Genomic DNA, 18095 nt, shown 5'->3' with positions numbered 1-18095 from the left:
ATTTTTAGTTTAGACATTGATGATAAGATATTTTGGAAAAAGTGAGAATCAGAAAGGATGTGCATTAGTTCTGTAAAAAAATGATTTATATATATTTGATATGCAAGAAATTTTTTTAGAACTCTTAATATTTTGTGTTAATTGTCTCTAAAAGAAATATTATAATTTATTTCAAATTTGAATCGCATCTGTTTAAAATCCGATCCGACATCTAAAATTAGTTAATCTATATTATATGATTCTAAATTTTACTATCCGTCTAATATCTGTATCCGAATATACATTTGAATAACAAATATGAATCTAGACGGGGTTGAACATTCCGGGATCAATTTTCACCCTTCTTGGCTTCATGCGGCCGATTTGGTGGGGGCGGCCTAGCGGGTCCGGAGGGCCTAGCGGGTCGGGTGGGCTTAGCGGGTTGGCCAGGCCTAGTTGAAAAAATAAGAAACTTCATCCAGCCCTAGTCGGAGCCCTCCTCTCCTCTCTCAAGCCCTCTCCTCCTCCGACTGTCCACGGCGCACGACGGCGGTTAGCGAGCAGTGCACGGCAGTGGTGGCGAGCGACGCACAACACGTACTCTCTCACTCTCACTCTCACTCTCACTCTCACTCTCGCACTTTTGATTAACTTCGGGGAATTCGATTCATAGATTATTGTAAAATTGATCTCATTTCAGCACAGTTCTTGAATTGAATATATTCTTGCAAGCTATCTGCTACTTTGGTGATGTAACAAATTTCTGGAAGCGTACATCTAGCTACTTCATGTAGGAAACCGTAACAAGGGTTTGCTATCTAGAGCCTTGATATAGATTTGTAGTGATATATTTACCACCATGGAGTGGCCAGTTTCTATTGCTGATAGTTTGTGCTATATCGTACTATGCCTTTCATGATGGGTCTCATTAATTTAATTTTAGCTATTAAGCCCTTTCCAAGTTCAATAAAATAAGCTAGTTGACGAAACACACGATTTTGCGTGCTTTACTTGCTTTTGATCCATCCCTAGTACATTGCTCTAGTTTCTAAAATATTATGAAGTTTTTGGACAGCTTACAATGTAAGTAATCTTATTCTTGTATTTTTTGTTTCCTATTTATTTTGTTCACTCATTTAACGTTTTCATTGTAATAAAAAAATTCACTTGCTGTCCTGCAGATATGGAGCAGTCGGTTTATCAACTTGAACAATGGTTTCGCCAACAGCCAGTTCAGCAAATCTATGTTGCTCTTGCTATTTTGATCCTACCATTTGTCTTCTTTATTTTTTGTAAGTTGACTGCACCAACAATTCTACATTTTTGTTTTATATAGATATGTCATATCAACTTTTCAAGTTTCTATCTTCTGACCATTTATAAGAAAGACCAGTAGAACTGGATGTAGATAAAAAAAACATCCATTAAAACACTGATTAATGAAGTGCAACTGTGCTAGAATTGGTTTTACAAAACTGAGAGACCTTAATTTTGTAATCGGGTGTAAAGTATCAAAGAATCTTGATATAAAGTTAAAAGTTTGTGGAACTTATTCTGCTCCCATTTGAACATAACAAATCTAATGAATCATAGTGATGTTGTGTTACTTTTATTTTATCTCAGTCTCCTTTCTGAAGACCTCCAAATCTAACACCATAGTGCTTGCTGGGCTAAGTGGCAGTGGAAAAACTGTTCTCTTCTACCAGGTAGAAATCTATTTCATTTCATGAGTTTGTAAAAATTTGTTGTTGAATGCTATAACTTTTCTTTGGACTATCCTCCTTGTTTTAATAATTGACAGCTTGAAGAAAGATAAGCATATGAGATCTGACCATATCCATGCTTGATATATTGACTGCTGCAAGTCTACAAGTGAAGTTCTGTCAAAGACAATGCCAAATATCAAACAAGAACGATATAGGAAAGAGTCAATGTCTTGTCTTTAAAGCTAGTAACAAGGAATAAGATTAATATTAAGAGTTGACAGATTTTTATGATTATCTCCTTGTTGCCAAAATTCCTTGCATGTGCACATGTAATGCAGCATTATTTTACATAAGCATTCAATTTTAAGATGCTTTCTGTATTAGCACTTGTAAAATTTGAACTTGATCAGCAACAAACTTCTGAACGATCTATTTTGAAGTGCTTTTAGTTTATTAGAGGTGCCAGCAATTTTTTTAGCAAAACATAGGTGCATTATAGTTTGATTTGTTAATCAGTATGTGCACTAATTTATATACTTTTGTTTGTCTGCTAGCTTCGAGATGGCTCTCCACATCAAGGTACTGTAACTTCAATGGAACCAAATGATGGTAGCTTTGTGATGCATTCTGAACTTGAAAAGGTAATATTAGCTGATTCCTTATGTTCCACATCACAAGAAGCAAATCATACTATACATATTGCTGCCTCGTTTCTTTCAGAAAGATTATGGAGGAACTCCATAGTAACTGGTCAGTGTACATTCATTGTGCTGTTCTTCCTATCTGCAGAAGGGGAAAATAAAACCTGTACATTTGGTTGATGTTCCTGGTCATTCAAGGCTCAAACCCAAGCTTGATGAGTTCTTACCTCAAGCAGCTGGTCTCATTTTTGTTGTGGACGCTCTGGATTTCTTACCAAACTGTCGGCCTGCTGCAGAGTAATTTTTTGCCTGCATTTTTTGCTTGAAAAATTGTTATTGCTGTTCTTAGAGAAGATTATTGCAAGTATATGCCAGTTTTTTATTTTAGTGTTCTTTCCTGTGTGAAAGGTACTTATATGATATTCTGACAAAGTCGAGCGTAGTGAAGAGGAGAATCCCTATCCTCATAGTGTGTAACAAGACAGATAAAGTGACAGCACACTCAAAGGAATTCATCAGGAAACAGTTGGAGAAAGAGATGTAAGACCTAGAATTCTCTCGCTTTTGCTTATGATAAGAGACCATCTGGTTAGCAAAAATGTGAGAAAAAAGAAATGAAGGATAAGTTTGTGGTAAATGATACACATTGTCACTGTATGTAAGGAATGACATGGTTGATTTTTTCTACTATGACCATTATCATTGTCATCTTGTTATTACCATCTTCAACATTGCTATAACTTTTTGCAGTGACAAGCTTCGAACATCAAGGAATGCAATTTCTACTGCTGATATCACCAATGAATTCATGCTCGGAGTTCCTGGTGAGCCGTTCACTTTTGCTCAGTGCAGGAACAAGGTCGCTGTGGCAGAGTCATCTGGTTTGACCGGTGAGGTGTCGCAAGTAGAGCAGTTTATTAGGGAGCATGTCAAGCCATGAGATTTGAGCCTTTTCTCAAGAAAATGAAACTGCATTCAGTGCTTATAGAAAGCATATGGCCTCCAGCCGTAATCATCTTGACTGACCTTGGACACCTATTTGTGATTGCTTTGTGCCTTCCACTGCCTTTTGTTTGTGAAGAAACGGATTAATTTTCATGGTGTAACTGCTCCACCCTAGATCATTCTTATAGATTTTTTTTTTCTCAATATATTTGCTTTGGTTTACATCCCTGAGATATATATTGATCATACAAGTTCTACTTATGGTCTCAGTTGTGAAAGAAGGTTAACATAAACTCTATTTTGCATCATTACTGTTTGTTGGCCTTGTTCAAGCGCAAAGAGGGGGAGCCTAAAAACTCTCTTTTGGGCTTAGAGGGATGATCACTCTTCAGATGTGTCACCTTATTGGCAACAGCTTATATAAGCTGAGCAGACTGCAAACTGATTTACTACTCAGAAAAAATAAATCGTACTGCGTGCATTTTAGGAGGATTTAGAGCTGCTTGTTTTTATCTGCTTGGGTACAGGAATAATGCTTGTAGAAGAAAGATAAGTTGGGCCAAATAGTATGAACTTTGAAGTGCAGTGCCCGGTAGTGCTAATTGACAATATAACCCACCTTCATCAGTAGTTCAAAGCAAACACTCGCATGGCTATGACCTTTAACTTTCTTGCTGCAGATCTTTGCTAGCCTAACCATTGGCCAACAGCAAAACTCCAGCACACATACATAGTTCTTGTGCATCAGTTGAATTAGTAAATCTAACATTGTAACGGACGAGCAATGAGCCGTCGCTGATCGATAAATTTCTAAGAGAAGTTATAGCATTTGTGCCATCGTTGATTGCATAGATTTACTGTTTAATAAAATAGGAGGATAGTACGACAGAAAAGTTATAGCATGCTTAACGATAAATTTTTAAGAACCCATTTCAATTAAATAGATTTCCACCGCTATAGAACTGAATAATTTCTCTAGTGTTACTAAGCCCAGCAAGCAGCACTATGGTGCTAAATCTCGAGGTCTTAAAAAAAGAACAGGCATTTGCTCTGTTTCATTTAGAAATTTAATTAACCACCAAACTGCAAAGCCGATATGAAAGCTAACCAAACTAACAACTAAAACAACACATCACAACCAACCGCTATTAAAGCAATAATGCCAACAACAAAACAAAACAACAACACATATCACCACAATCTAGAGCATACAATCCCACATAAAGACTACAAACAAATACAAAGTTTGGATCTCTTGCTCTCTCCTTGGATTATTCACCAGCAAAGAAGTAAATCTTTAACACCACAAATCACTACTTTCCAATCTTTTACTCTTGCTTTGGAAAATTCTCTTATTTTTTTCCAACCAATTACTCCATATCATAGCAGACATTAGGATTTGCCACCACTTTTTATTTTCTTTGTCTGTATGCTTCAAATATTATATAAAAAAAATAGATCTCTCACCAGTTTTGGTTTCATTTTAAACCCAAAGAGTTGTGCAAGCTGACATAAAATCTTTTGGACATCTGATGAATAGATATGCAACTGACTCTTCCTTCCCATACAAAACACACTTCGAACATCCCATCGAGCCTTTTCTAAGCAAATTATCTCTAGTGAGGATTCTATTATTACACACCAGCCACAAATAAGCTTTGAAGAATTCTCAATTTTCATATGCTAGATACACTTCTGGCAGTTTCTCCCCCATTTTTAGTAGGTTATACAAGGATTTAACAATACAAATCATATTGGTATTAAACCTCCAACTAGCCATATCAGGCCTCCTATCCAGAACAATCTCACTATTCTGCACCATATTGATCATCTGTTGCTCCTCTACCAACAAGGTATCAATCAGATTTCTTCTATATTATAAAATTTCATGATCTATATTGGAAATAAGCTATCCAAAAGCTTTTGTATTGTTTATATTAAGAGAAGGCAAGGCACACAAAATTGTGTTTTATTATCAACTAGCTTATTTTTCAAAACTTGAAAAGGGCTTGATAACTAAAGTAAAATTCATTAGACACATCATATAAAAGAATAGTATAACATTGCACAAATTACCAATAGTGAAAACTGGCGGCTGATAACAAATTGGCAGCTAAGATGATAATTATAGCATCATATCCAGGTTCTAGATAATAAACCCTAATTGCGGTCCCTAACATGAATAACCTAGATGCATGCTTTCAAAAATTTTATTGCATCAACTTAGTCTCCAGTAGCTTGCAAGAAAATAGTCAATTCAACTACTATGCTCAAATGAGATCAATCGTGGAATAATCTATGAATCGAATTCCTAGCTATTAACAAAACGGAACCAAAATTTGCGAATAAGCTTTTAAAACCCAATGATAACCATTGCCAATGGAATAAAGCTTGGTTAAAGGGGCTCATATGCTCATGTTGTATGAAAGTACTCGAATTTGAATTCTAATAACATTGGTATCTAATAAGGCGCTATTATGTTCTCACTTCTCTCTAAAAAGACTAATAATAGTAGCGTCATTTTGTTATAAAGCTCAAATTATTATACAAACTCATTGGTTATAACACCTATCAATCTAGACCACATAGAGCCCTAAATTATTTATCATAATTCATGTGTATCAGTTTCTCTATTGGACTATACTCATAGTTATCTAAATTGGTCCAGACAAGTGAACCGACCATCAAACCGGTTTGGTTTTATTTTTAGACTGGATAAACAATCAACCCAATAAAAACTTATTGACCTAGTGAACCGTGCAACCTGACTAGTTTTTGGCCATCTAGTTGGGTCTATTTTTCTTTTACAAAATTACAAAATTTTCTCTAATATTTAATTATTTTATTCTATATCTTAATGGTATTTTAGTCCTAAAATTTTAAAAATATTTAGTTTATAACATATATATTGTTTTTAAATTAGTTTTTTTTTTTGCCCATAAGGCTTTGAAAAATCCTTTATCTGCTTATATGTCTATTTAAAGTTCATATTTACATGTATACATGTATATAAATTTCTTACACGTATAACTTTTAAAATCCTTATTTTTTTTGCATGAATACTACTTAGAATAAACTACTATTAAAATTTAAACAATTTAAATATAAAAGAGAAAAAAAATATTTATTCTTGTTTTTAAGTATTTCTCTTGGTCAATAGTATTTTTATCTTTTTATATTAAATAACTTAACTTGAAAATAACTATGAGAATATTTATATATATAATATTTGTTTTGATGGATACACATACACTTATACTACTTTATAAGATATTTATTTATTTTTAGAATTATTTAGATCTATTTATATATTATTTAAATATTTTTAAAAAACTAGCAATTCAACCTCGGTTGAACCAATTACCCAGTCACCCAGTGCCCCGACTCTTAACCAGGTCAATGTCTTATCTGATTCTAATAACTATGACTATACTTCTGTTTCATTGAATGAGTAAATCTATCCATCAACGGTAGTACAAGTGTACTTGTAATAGATAAGCAATGGGTCGTTGGTGATGGATAGATTTTAGAGGATTTCAAATTTCATATAAATTAAGTGAGCAACTTATACTTAGAAGTTGTTACATAGGTCAGCAATTTTTAAACAAATATTATCTCATATTTAAGTTTTGATATAATTTAGATGCATAAAAAAATTAGGGACATACTTAAAATTGTCAAAAACTCAAAGAACAGTGAAAGTACATCCATATAACGGAAAAAAGTAGTAGTATAAAATTAAATGGCAAGAGAAAAGTTATAGACTTTTTTTTTTTTTTGACAAATCAGGCTACAACACATGTTTCATTGAAACTTAATTAGATATGATCTTCTACCAAGATACACCACAAAATCAGAAACAAGAAGACCTATTACAGCAAATGGACTATCAACCAGTCCTGCTAACAACTTCTAACAAAACAACCACCTAATGACCAACATCAGTTCACCAACAGAATATAATTTCAACTACTAACAAAATAAGATAAATCAAAAGGTCTACCATAAATTAACATAATCCCAATTACTAACAATGGAGCACAAGTCCAAACACTCCATAAGGTTTTCTAGACTAAGAATAGAGGAGGCACAAAGCCAGCAGCATTAATCTTCTATATTCACCAACTCCTCTTTTGACAAGTTTACGTCAGCTTGCGAACTTGCTTCATTGCATCTCCTCCCTAAGTCTTTGCCCAATATAGGAAGAAGGATGTCACCTTATGTTCAAATGCATCAACTAACTTAGCACAATTTTGAAAATTTTGATTATTTCGTTCTTGCTAGATACTCCACATTAATGCACTTAGCCATATATACCACCATTTCTTCTTATCTTTGCTCAACTTCAACTTATCAGTCCGAAACCAGTCATTTACATGTTTTATATGACTGTTAATCCCTATGGCCCTCTTCATTTGTCGCGGCACAACATTGCCATATTTGCATCTCAAGAATAAATGATCCATTATCTCATCCCTCGAACAGAACACACAGGTTAACACTCTATTGTTACAAACCAACCAAAGGAAAGCTCAAACTTTTCAAGAAATTTTCAATTTCCAAATCTTAGGCAGATTTCACGAAATCACGCCTCCATTATTAAGGAAACAGTATAATGATTTCATTGTAAAAATTCCATTGTTCTCGAATCGCCACTTGATCTTATCATTTCCGTTATCTTCCTTATTACAATTTTTCTTCCACAAAATTAATCAACTATTGCTCCTCTAGAAACAGATTTACAGAGAGTATTCTTCAGTATTTAAGATCCCAATTCCACCTTTCAGGCTAAAAATCACTAATAGAGATCTCTTCATCCCACACAATCTAAAAAAGATACGAAAATTTGATTGCCAAGGAACATTCCCCTATCCTTCCAGAATTTTGTCAGTTTATCATTGTGAGCCTTCCAATTCTTTCTCACTTTAAAGACTACACCTTCTTATATTATAACAATCGAAGCCCATATTTGATTCTCTGAGTTTAATAATCTCCATCACCATTTAGCCAATAAGGACATCTTCAGCTCTTGTAAGTTTACAATTCTCATTCCTTCAAATTCTTTTTTTCTGCAAACCTTATTCCAATTTGCTAAAGCATAATCTTTCTTATTACCCACTATCTCATGCCAAAAAAAAAAACTTTCTCTTCAACTTATCAATTCTTTTACAAACCTAGGCAGGTATAAAAAAGAAAGACAAGAAGTATAGAGGAACTACACTTAAAGCAGAGTTAATAAGAGTTATACGACCACCCAAAGATAAAAGCTTTCATTTTCATCGCACAAGCCTTTTTCCATCTTATCAATGAATATCATCCAATCATTTTTCCTCAGCTAACTATGATGCAATGATAGCCCCAAATATTTAATAGGCAAAACTTCAGTTTTGTAATTTAGCATAACAACTAACTCATCCCCCTTTTTTTATTAGTTCCTAAATATACTAAGGAACTTTTTTCAAAATTAATTTTCAGGCCTGTCTCAAAACCATGTAATAAGAACTTCAATACCCTTATCTCTCTCCTATTAGCCCTCAAGAATAATAAAGTATCATTAGCATACTGAAGATTGATGAACCCATTCTCACTCACATCTTATCCCAAACTAGTGATCAATCCCTCATGTTTAACTTTATTGAGCATTTTATTTAATTCATCCACTATCAAGATAAAAGATAAGACAACAATGGATTCCCTTATCTCAGACCTTTTTTACATTTAAAATATTTCCCCAAAACACTATTTAGGGTTATAGCTGAAAACCCAGTAAATATCGATTGCATTATCTAGTCAATCTATTTATTAGGAAATCCTCTCCATCTGAGAATATTCGCTAGAAAATCCTATCTGACCTTATCATAAGATTTTTCGAAGTCTAGCTTTAGCATAATACTTTCTATTTTTTTACCCAAAAATAATTTCATGAGCACTTATCATACTGTCCATAATGTATCTATATTTAATAAAAACACTTTGTAGTTAGGAATCAACTCATAAATTATGTGATATAATCTATTAGTCAAAGTTTTAGCGATCATTTTATAACTACAAATTAATAAGCTAATAGGTCGAAAATCTTCTACTCTATCAGCCCCATGCTTCTCGGGGATTAGACAAATCATAGCATAGTTCAATCTCTGCAAGTTACAAGTACCATTATAAAATCTTGGAACACTGCCAAAATATCATCTTTTACTAAATCTCAAAAATGATGATAAAACTTCATGCCTAAAATATCTGGACCAGATGCATTATACTCTACCATTTCAAAGACTGTTTTTTAAATTTCATCTTTACAAAATGGAATTACTAAAGCCTTAGCTTTATCACTTCTCAGATTCCTATCAACCCATATTTCATAGGTCATTGTCAGTCTTCAATTACTCACATTCCCAAGCAACTGTTTGTAGTAATTTGTAATATGTTCACTGAGTTTTCTCAGATCATTTGACTGTTCCCCAATAATCTGAAGTAAAAAAATATTATTACTTTTTTTTCTACCATTAGACATCTTATAGAAATAAGCTATATTTAGATCACCTTTAGACAGTTGCAGCTGTATAAATCTTTGTTGCCATTTCATTTCCTACTCATATAATTGCTGCAGTTGAATCACAATCACCTCCCTTCTATGTACCTCCTTAGAGTTAAGATTTCTCTCCTCCGTAACATCCAACTAGTTAACAATTTGGATCAACTAGTTTTAAGAACTTGATCACTCATTCTCAGGTTTCTACTACACCCTTTCAGACTGTCTCATCTTTTTTACTTTCTCAATCTAAATGCCAACAGAGAAATTCCTCAAGGTCTCTCGAGACCACCATTTGGTAATTAAAGCATCAAAATTTGGTTTGCAAAACTAGTAATTTTCTAATATGAAGATATGACTTTTAGACTCAACATTACTAGTATCCACTTGCAAAGGACATAATAAGAATAAATTTTTGGTAAGACTTTAACTACAGTTAAATGATAGATGTCTTCTCAATCAGTAGTAGCAAAAACTCTATCTAGTAAAGCAAAAACAGGTTAATCTCTCATATTAGACCAAAAGAATTTTCTGCCAGAAAGCTACAACTCTAAGATCTCCAGTTCATTTATAACTTTGTTAAAGGTCTTTCTTTCCTTATTACAGGACTATGTGCCTTTTTTGTCACTCACAAACTTGGTAGCATTTAAGTCTCCACCAAGGAGCCAATATCTATCATTCCAACTTTTAATTTCTTTCAGTTCATCCCGTAGAATTTTTTGTCAGCTCACTCCTAAGACTATAGACATTTGTTGGCACCAACTTGAATTGCCTCTACTTTGGACACAAACATACATAGAATGAGTACATTTTTCCTAATCTATTATTTTCAGCTTATCCTTATTAATACCAATTCCACCAAAAGCCCCCATTGAAGGAAGTAAGATCACCAATTGATCCTACCTTCCCCCATGGCTAATAGCATTCTATCTTTCATTACCTCATGCTTGTTCTCTTGGATATAAACAAAATCTAATTATTCTTGCAAAATAATCTCTTTGACGTTTTTTTTCGAGTATTTTTATACCTCTAATATTCTAAAAAAGACCTTTTATATTTCACTCGATCGACCTCCTTCCTTGTCTCTTCTCAAGGAGTTTACATATTTCTCAGCTTTCTCCCTCTCAAGTGCCTTCAACATTTTAAGTTAATTCTACAAGTACGTGCAATGGATAACAGTTTATAATCAGAAAATCTAGAAAAACAAAGACATTATAGGAAATGATTACCTTCTTGCATTTTCTTTTTCCCTCCTTGCTCCAATCTCTAGTCCTACCCACTTCCTCCAATTATTGCTACAGTGAGCTTTCCTCTCCACGTTGCTTTATTATATTTCTAATACTTCTTCTTGTTGACAATTGCGATGACCTGCTAGATTGTTTTCTCTCATATTTCTTTATTGGTGACCCTATTGATTGTATTGGTTCTACATCCAATATCTTCCATCAGAATGCATAGTCATTTGTAGTCATTTATTTTGTCTTCATCACTATCTTTCTATTGAATCTCTATTTCTTTCTTTTATCTTTTCATAGCTTTTCCATGTTTCAGCATTTTTTGCCCAGGTTCTTTTTTCTATCAAAATCTTTTTCCCCATCCAAATGTTCTCAAGAAGCTCCTATTTCTCCATTCCCTTATATTCAGATGAATGTTTAGGTTCTAGAGAATTCACAGATATATCCTTTTCCATCTTGTCATTTCCTTGAGTCATTCATATTGTCATCTTTCTGAATTTTTTTTTCTTCTCTCTGATTCAACAACTAGAGATGCAGTTTCTTTCATAAAGGCTTTTCCCCATTCAGCCTTCTTAGATTTAGCATGCATAGCCATCTTTTCAGTACATTTGTTTGGAGCCATCTTAGAATAAACTCTATCCCAACTACCCCATCCCTGATTAGTGCTTTGGTCATATCTCACTCCTGATCCTTTGCAAACCCAAGCATAAGCTTTTGAGTTATGCAATCTTTGGTCTATACCTTCGATTTCATAGTTTACCTCAAATATCAAACTCTCAATCATGACAACTATCTTGATAGGAATATCCACTATCAATAATAACAGCTATCTTGACAGGAATATCCACTATGTCCTTGATCATTACTCTCAACCTTGCCCATTTTAAATTTTCTTTTTCCATTGTACGATCATCCACTATTATTAGAGTACCAAATGATTCAATAATTTTCATAAAATGAATATAATTCTAACAATGGAAATGAATATCTGATAGTCGAAGCCATACCAGTTTCTTTCGACAGACCACTTTCCAATCCTTCCTCCAAGATTTGAACACAACCACTACAACCTCTAAATCAATTTCTCCTTCCCACATCACCTCCTCCATGCTTTGTAAAAAGGGAAAATCTATCAAAAATTTATGCTCAGAGACTGCTCTTGCCTTCCATGAATGCTCCTATGCCCACATGGTACTCATGACTAATTCAAGATAATACTCAAAGATTTTGCCTCTTCTAATAGTCACCACCATACATTTCTTTAGCTTGAATTCGTTCTGCCTCATTTTCTCATAAGCTCGAAGGAAAACCTAAGATGATATAGCCAAGGTAGCATTTCTTTCCTCCATCTTTCCAAAATTGCACGACCCACCCAAGTCCAAACTTCTTACACTTGTAATAGAGAACACTGTTTCGACACAATATCGCCCAATGGCTGTGTCCACCGTGGCAAAAGCACCCAGTTTTTGATCTCTTCCTCACCTCACCAAACTTTCTAGAAGAAACTCCTAGATTTTGGCTCTTCTAAATTTCCAAGAAAAACATCCTTGTATAAATGTTTGTTACTCATCATCCTCCATTTCCTAAAACCACTCTCCTCCGCGTGATGCGATGCACTCTGAGAGCCCAGCCCTTTGATTTCTCCGCCCAACATGAGAGTAATCAGCACCTCTCCTGAGATGCCTCTATGCCCAAACCCTTCGGATCTAGTTTGAATCCCATCTCCCAAAAGAGTTTGGGCTAGGGTTTCGCTTTGGGCTGCATGGTGGGCTTTTTTGTGGGCTTGGGTTTCATGCTCTCGAGATGCATCTCTTCGTTCCATGGACATGTTTTATTAATTATAAAATATCATTAATTAAATTTATCCTCCCAAATTATAATTGTTTTCTATATACACCCCTGAATTAAGAAATTATTTACTCACATAGACCCTGAATTAAGAAATTCTTTACCCACATAGACCCTTGAATTAAGATAGAAATGAATTCACACGCAGTCGCATATCAAGTAGTGTGATCCGTTATATATATTTCACATCGAAATCATCTCAAAATCAATAGAATTTCAAATAGAATTCAAATCTTCACGAGGATTCCGAACAGGGTGTAAGCTACCGATGGCTCGCGTCTTCTACCAATCCCTAATCAGCACCTCGCAAACCCTAATCCTCAATCCATCCTCCTCCTTCCACCTCTCCGGCGCCCTCCGCCTCCCTTTCCTCCCGTCCTCCGCTCGCTTCCTTGCCCTCCGCCTCCGCTCACACCGCGCTGATAGGGGCCACCTCATCGAGATCGACCTCGGCGCCGGTGACTCCTCCTCCTCCTCGTCCGATAGCTCCGGTGACGTAGAGGTCGTCGGGGTCCGGCGGCTCGAGGACGCCATCCACGGCATCATCGTTCGCCGATCTGCTCCGGATTGGCTCCCCTTCCTTCCGGGATCCTCTTATTGGGTCCCCCCGCGGCGGCGGGCGGCGGCAGCTGGAATGGTTGAGCTTGTCGGAAGATTCGCGAATCCGATGAGTGAGGAGGAGATGCTATCGCTGACCTCAGCTAGGGGGTGGCCCTCCTCGGGCTACTTCGTGGAAGGTAAGGGCTTTGCTTGGTTTGTCATTTGATCTACCTATATCTTTGAATTTTTCCCTGCTCTTTCTCTTCTGGAATGTTTGACTTTTTTTTTTCTCCCCTCATTCAATTGAAAAGAAGAAAAGGAGGAAATAGTTCGGATTTTTTTTTCAATTATTTATGTAGATTGACTAGCCTTATTTACTCTCTTGCATGGTGGTGCAGAAACAAAATTCCTTTACATTAGTTTCTGTGCAAGATGGTTGCCTTGGGGAGAAATGGTATGCTGTTTAGTGTTTACCGTGTAAACTTGGGGCATATAGATGATCATTAGGCCCCGCTTGGTGTCCAGGAATGAATTAGAGTAGTTTGATATTTGGTTATAAATCTAGAGTAGTGTTCCTTAATCGAGAGTAGGGAAAACAATAATCTGGAACTAAACGGGGACTTATGCAATTTGTTGTTACATATGGCATATTTACATTCTTTTTTCTTCTACTTTCAACTCTTTATAGGAATTAGGGATAATTTTCAGAAAATATTGGGTCATTCTTCTAGGCTAAATTCTGAGATATCTGAACTAGTTGATTGCACAACTTGAGCTGAATTTCCAGATTTCTTTGAACACTTATATACGTCTCTTGACCTATATGAGAGTCTTCATTATTATGTGTTCAAGGAATCAATCTATTAGGCAGGTTGTGAATCATAACAAGGTAGCATGCTTGGCAAACTGAAGAGTCTGTCTGTGGCTGAAGTTTGTTTTGGTGTATTAAATGATGAATCTTAATGACCAAGGCTAGATTTGGTAAAAGGTACTACTATTTGATCGCTTTTTGTTATTGGAACACAATTGATGCCTCTAGGTCCGTTTAAATGAATAATTTTGCTAAGCGAAAGTATTTAACTGCATCTCTAGGCTTAATATCTTCGTACTAATATATGTAGCACCTCTGTCCCCATAGTTAAAGTGATAACTAAATATATGGAGACAAGAAGATAGGAGAAAAAAACCATTGAAACAAGAATTTACTATATTCCAATTTCATCCAGTTGTGTTTTCTCCATCTCTGTTGACTAAAGCATGAAACCTATGCATGGATATTTTGCTATCATCAAATTAGGTTTATGATAATTCAGATAAAGATGCTAGTGATATTGCAAACTCAATTCTCTTCATGTTTATATCTTTACATATATAAAGTTTCAGTTGCTTATCATCTGGTTAGAGTGCATGTTGTTTCCTGAAACAAGTCATTAAAATTATAATTTAACTTATGTGGAAATTTACAGAACACATACATTCAGGAAAATTTTGGTTTTATCAGCATTACAGAAAATTAAATATCAGCCTCTTCATCCATGGTCACTGATCTACCATGACAAGAATAACAATAACATTATAGTAAGTTTTTGGGAATAACAGCATAGTCCATTTTAAGATGGGGGAATGCGGTCTAATAATGAACATTACATGATTACTTCTTGGATTCATGATTTGCATTAAGAATCCATGAATTTTATTGTATTATCAACTTATGGAAAGCTTAAAAGTGTCAATCATGAAGATAATAAGTTTTGAAGGCTAAGAGTTGGTTCGTAGGTGAGGGGCCCTCGCTGACTGTCACTTAACGTTTTGGGTTGAACCTTCTAGTGGGTAAGGAAGTAACTAGAGAAGGGTGTGAAAGTAATGTTTACTGTATAGTCAAAATTTACCACATCAAGCCAAAATTAAAAGTAGTGCCTAACAAGACAATAAGTATATGGTAGTTGTGAGCACAAGTGAGTAAAGCTTTAAATCCATGTAAATTTCTGATTATGAAAGTACTAATTTTGTTGGCTGATGTCAGATGACCCAGCTAAAAGAAAAGAGGCCTCATTGGCAAGGATGTGTTTTTGACAATTTACAAGTTAGTTATGGACTAGCTTCCATGCCACTTCAGCTAGTTAGCATCTTTGTAGTTTGTACCCAACTATAAGTATGCTTTCAATGAGCTTATGCAACAGCAATCCCTGATTTTCATTAAATTTCCATTTCTCTACTCCACCCCATATCAATACCTATGACTGTGCTCACGTGCTATGTGGGGGCAGCAAACACGTCTGAAACCACACAAAAAGGGCCACAAATAAGTGCACTGGTGTGAGTTCTTGTTCTTATCTTTTTTTAATCGGCATATACCTGTCAAATTCTTAATGGCTAACTAAGCACTTTCCGACTCAGTGGGACAGCAATCCTTGTTTGCAACTACAGGTGTAGTAAGTTGAGCTCAGCTTGGCTTGGCTTGAAATTTATAGAAACCTAACTTGATTTGAGCTGCAACACTGCCAGCTCAAGCTTAGCTTGAATTAATGTCAAGCCATCTCAAACTCGGGTTGGTTAGACTCAAAAAATGATCTCTCCAATAGACTAGCTTAAAATATATCTAGAAGCCATTAAATTCTAAATCTAGCAGCTCTAATAGTTTCACAGCATGTATAGTTATTTTGACACGTATATATAGTTATCTTAGAAGCCATTGAACTCTGATTCTGATGGTCTAATAGTTCAGTAGTGTAATATACATATATATAAACAATTATTCAAGCTCAAGTGAGCTGGGATCAGCTGGATCTTGGCTTGTTTATTTTTCAAGCCAGGAAAATAGCTCAAAACAGGCCAAGCTTGAGTAGTTCACAAGCTGGTGATCCAGATTGACAAGAACTGATATATGTTATACTGATTAATGTGGATTGGCACTAAGCTACTGCATCATATTTTTAGAGCATATGATATTTCTGATAGTTCTTGGACGGTGGGCTGTCTATTCACTAATATTACGTGGTACGCACAGACTAAAACTGTTGAAGCATATTAGAACTGGGAAGTGGAAGAGATAGTTGATAGTTAATGCAATAGTTGAACCATAACAAATGTAGACTTGAAATTACTTGTACATGATATATCGTTCTCTTGGCATATTTCGTATTGGGAAAGGGGCTTGTGTACAGTGGAAGCAAAGATTGGCTCACTTTAAGTTCCTGCAATATCATATCCATCATAGGATTTATTGAAGACAGGCAGGGAAAAAAAATCCTTACTTATCATAGGACTTATTGAAGGACAGGCAGGGAAAAAGATCCTTAGTCATTGGTTGCAAGATGTCTTATGCTGATTATCCACTAAAAATTTCTGCCTCCTTTTTGACATTTTCATTTGTATTTTACATTGTTGTCTTCAGTGCTTTTGTGACAAGTCGATAGACATTTGGGAGAGTAAATGTTTGTCAATCTTGGCTAGACTGCATGACTCCAGTATCATGAGTAGTTCTTTTATTCAGTACCATAAATTCTGATTCACTGACAGCATGTGCTTCCCCTCAATTAGCAAAGAAGATCCCCAAGAAGGCTGCTGTACAATCGGATGATGAAGAATGATGTCTGTATGTAAAAATGATGCACCAGGGTAAGCTTATGCTGCAACTGCTAAAGCTAATTGCATTAGATGTGAGTTAGAGATAATTTAGTATAGCCAATAGATTAAATGTTGCTATCACTAATCATTTAATTTTCATACACAGGACGAATGCGTAGTAGAGATAATAATGTCTCCCACCACCTGTGAGGATGTACATAGAAACGTGGAACTGATTGCATGAAACTGTCAGCTTCAGTATTATGGTTAAAAAGATCATTCCTGCAATTCCAACAATGAGTAGTGTCACAAGTTCTTGTAGATTTTGTTTTATCTAATCTGCTATTTAGTGTCATCTGAGTCATGTTGTAGATCGCTGAATCATGTTGTAGATCGTATGCAGCAGTGAAGAAGAAATAGGAGTATCATGACAATTGGGATATGTATATAATCTTGAAGTATTTTTTTTTTCCCCTAAAAGGTACATCTTGACTGTTGAGCTACTTTTCTAGTTCATATTTTGGTACCTACAGGAAATATGAATCTTAATGATCTATCAGCCTCGGGGCACTCCCTATATATATATTTACGATTGTCAAGTTCTATAACCTAGAGGATTGATAGCATTAAAGCCACAAAGCTTCAAGCTATTGAATCAAACTGAATAGCTATATTGGCATCCACTTTTAGGTGCTCCAGTTTAATACTGATTGCAGACATGCCACTCATATGTCTTAGCAAATTGTTCATTTGTTTTAATCTTCGGGGCTTGGCCCTCATTGTTCGGTCCTCTTATTATATTATGGTATAGTAACTAAACAAAACTTTTTTTGCTATATTAATTCATCATTTTTTTCTTTCTTATTTTATACAACTTTTAAAAATTAATTTAATAATATACTTAAAAATAACTATTTTACTTCTAGCTTAAATAAAAATAATAGGGGAAAAGAAAGGGTTAGATTATAAAATCCTCAAATATGAAGTGTGAATTATAAAATAGATAAAATGTAGGGTGTGATTTATAAAAATCTCTAAAATATTATTATTTCTCAGTACAAATTTAAATTCATTGTTACTTTAATATTAACTTTATATCACATTA

The 18095-nt window shown here is 34.9% G+C and overlaps 2 protein-coding genes across 3 annotated transcripts; both read left to right on the top strand.

Moving 5' to 3' along the window:
• The first annotated feature begins 456 nt into the window (after positions 1-456).
• LOC140778400 (uncharacterized) lies at positions 457-3532 on the top strand. Its single transcript, XM_073123089.1, has 7 exons — positions 457-576; positions 1161-1271; positions 1603-1685; positions 2240-2326; positions 2475-2623; positions 2735-2866; positions 3077-3532. Exons 2-7 carry the CDS (start codon positions 1163-1165, stop codon positions 3264-3266), a joined length of 750 nt encoding a protein of 249 aa, XP_072979190.1. The 5' UTR covers positions 457-576; positions 1161-1162; the 3' UTR covers positions 3267-3532.
• Positions 3533-13029: 9497 nt separating this feature from the next.
• On the top strand, positions 13030-17546 carry LOC140779670 (uncharacterized). 2 transcript variants are annotated; one of them, XM_073124868.1, is made up of 3 exons: positions 13030-13620; positions 16943-17041; positions 17157-17546. In XM_073124868.1, the coding sequence occupies exons 1-2, from the start codon at positions 13152-13154 to the stop codon at positions 17011-17013; spliced, it is 540 nt and encodes a 179-aa protein (XP_072980969.1). In that variant the 5' UTR covers positions 13030-13151; the 3' UTR covers positions 17014-17041; positions 17157-17546. The 2 variants fall into 2 exon arrangements, with proteins under 2 accessions (XP_072980969.1, XP_072980970.1); XM_073124869.1 differs by having other exon boundaries at positions 13039-13620; positions 16964-17041.
• The last annotated feature ends 549 nt before the right edge of the window (positions 17547-18095 follow it).

The sequence above is a fragment of the Typha angustifolia genome, chromosome 15, assembly GCF_048772165.1.
Source record: "Typha angustifolia cultivar Huaian chromosome 15, ASM4877216v1, whole genome shotgun sequence".
Taxonomy (NCBI): domain Eukaryota; kingdom Viridiplantae; phylum Streptophyta; class Magnoliopsida; order Poales; family Typhaceae; genus Typha; species Typha angustifolia.
The sequence above is the reverse complement of the archived record's forward strand: the minus strand, read 5'-3'. Positions and strand labels throughout refer to the sequence as shown.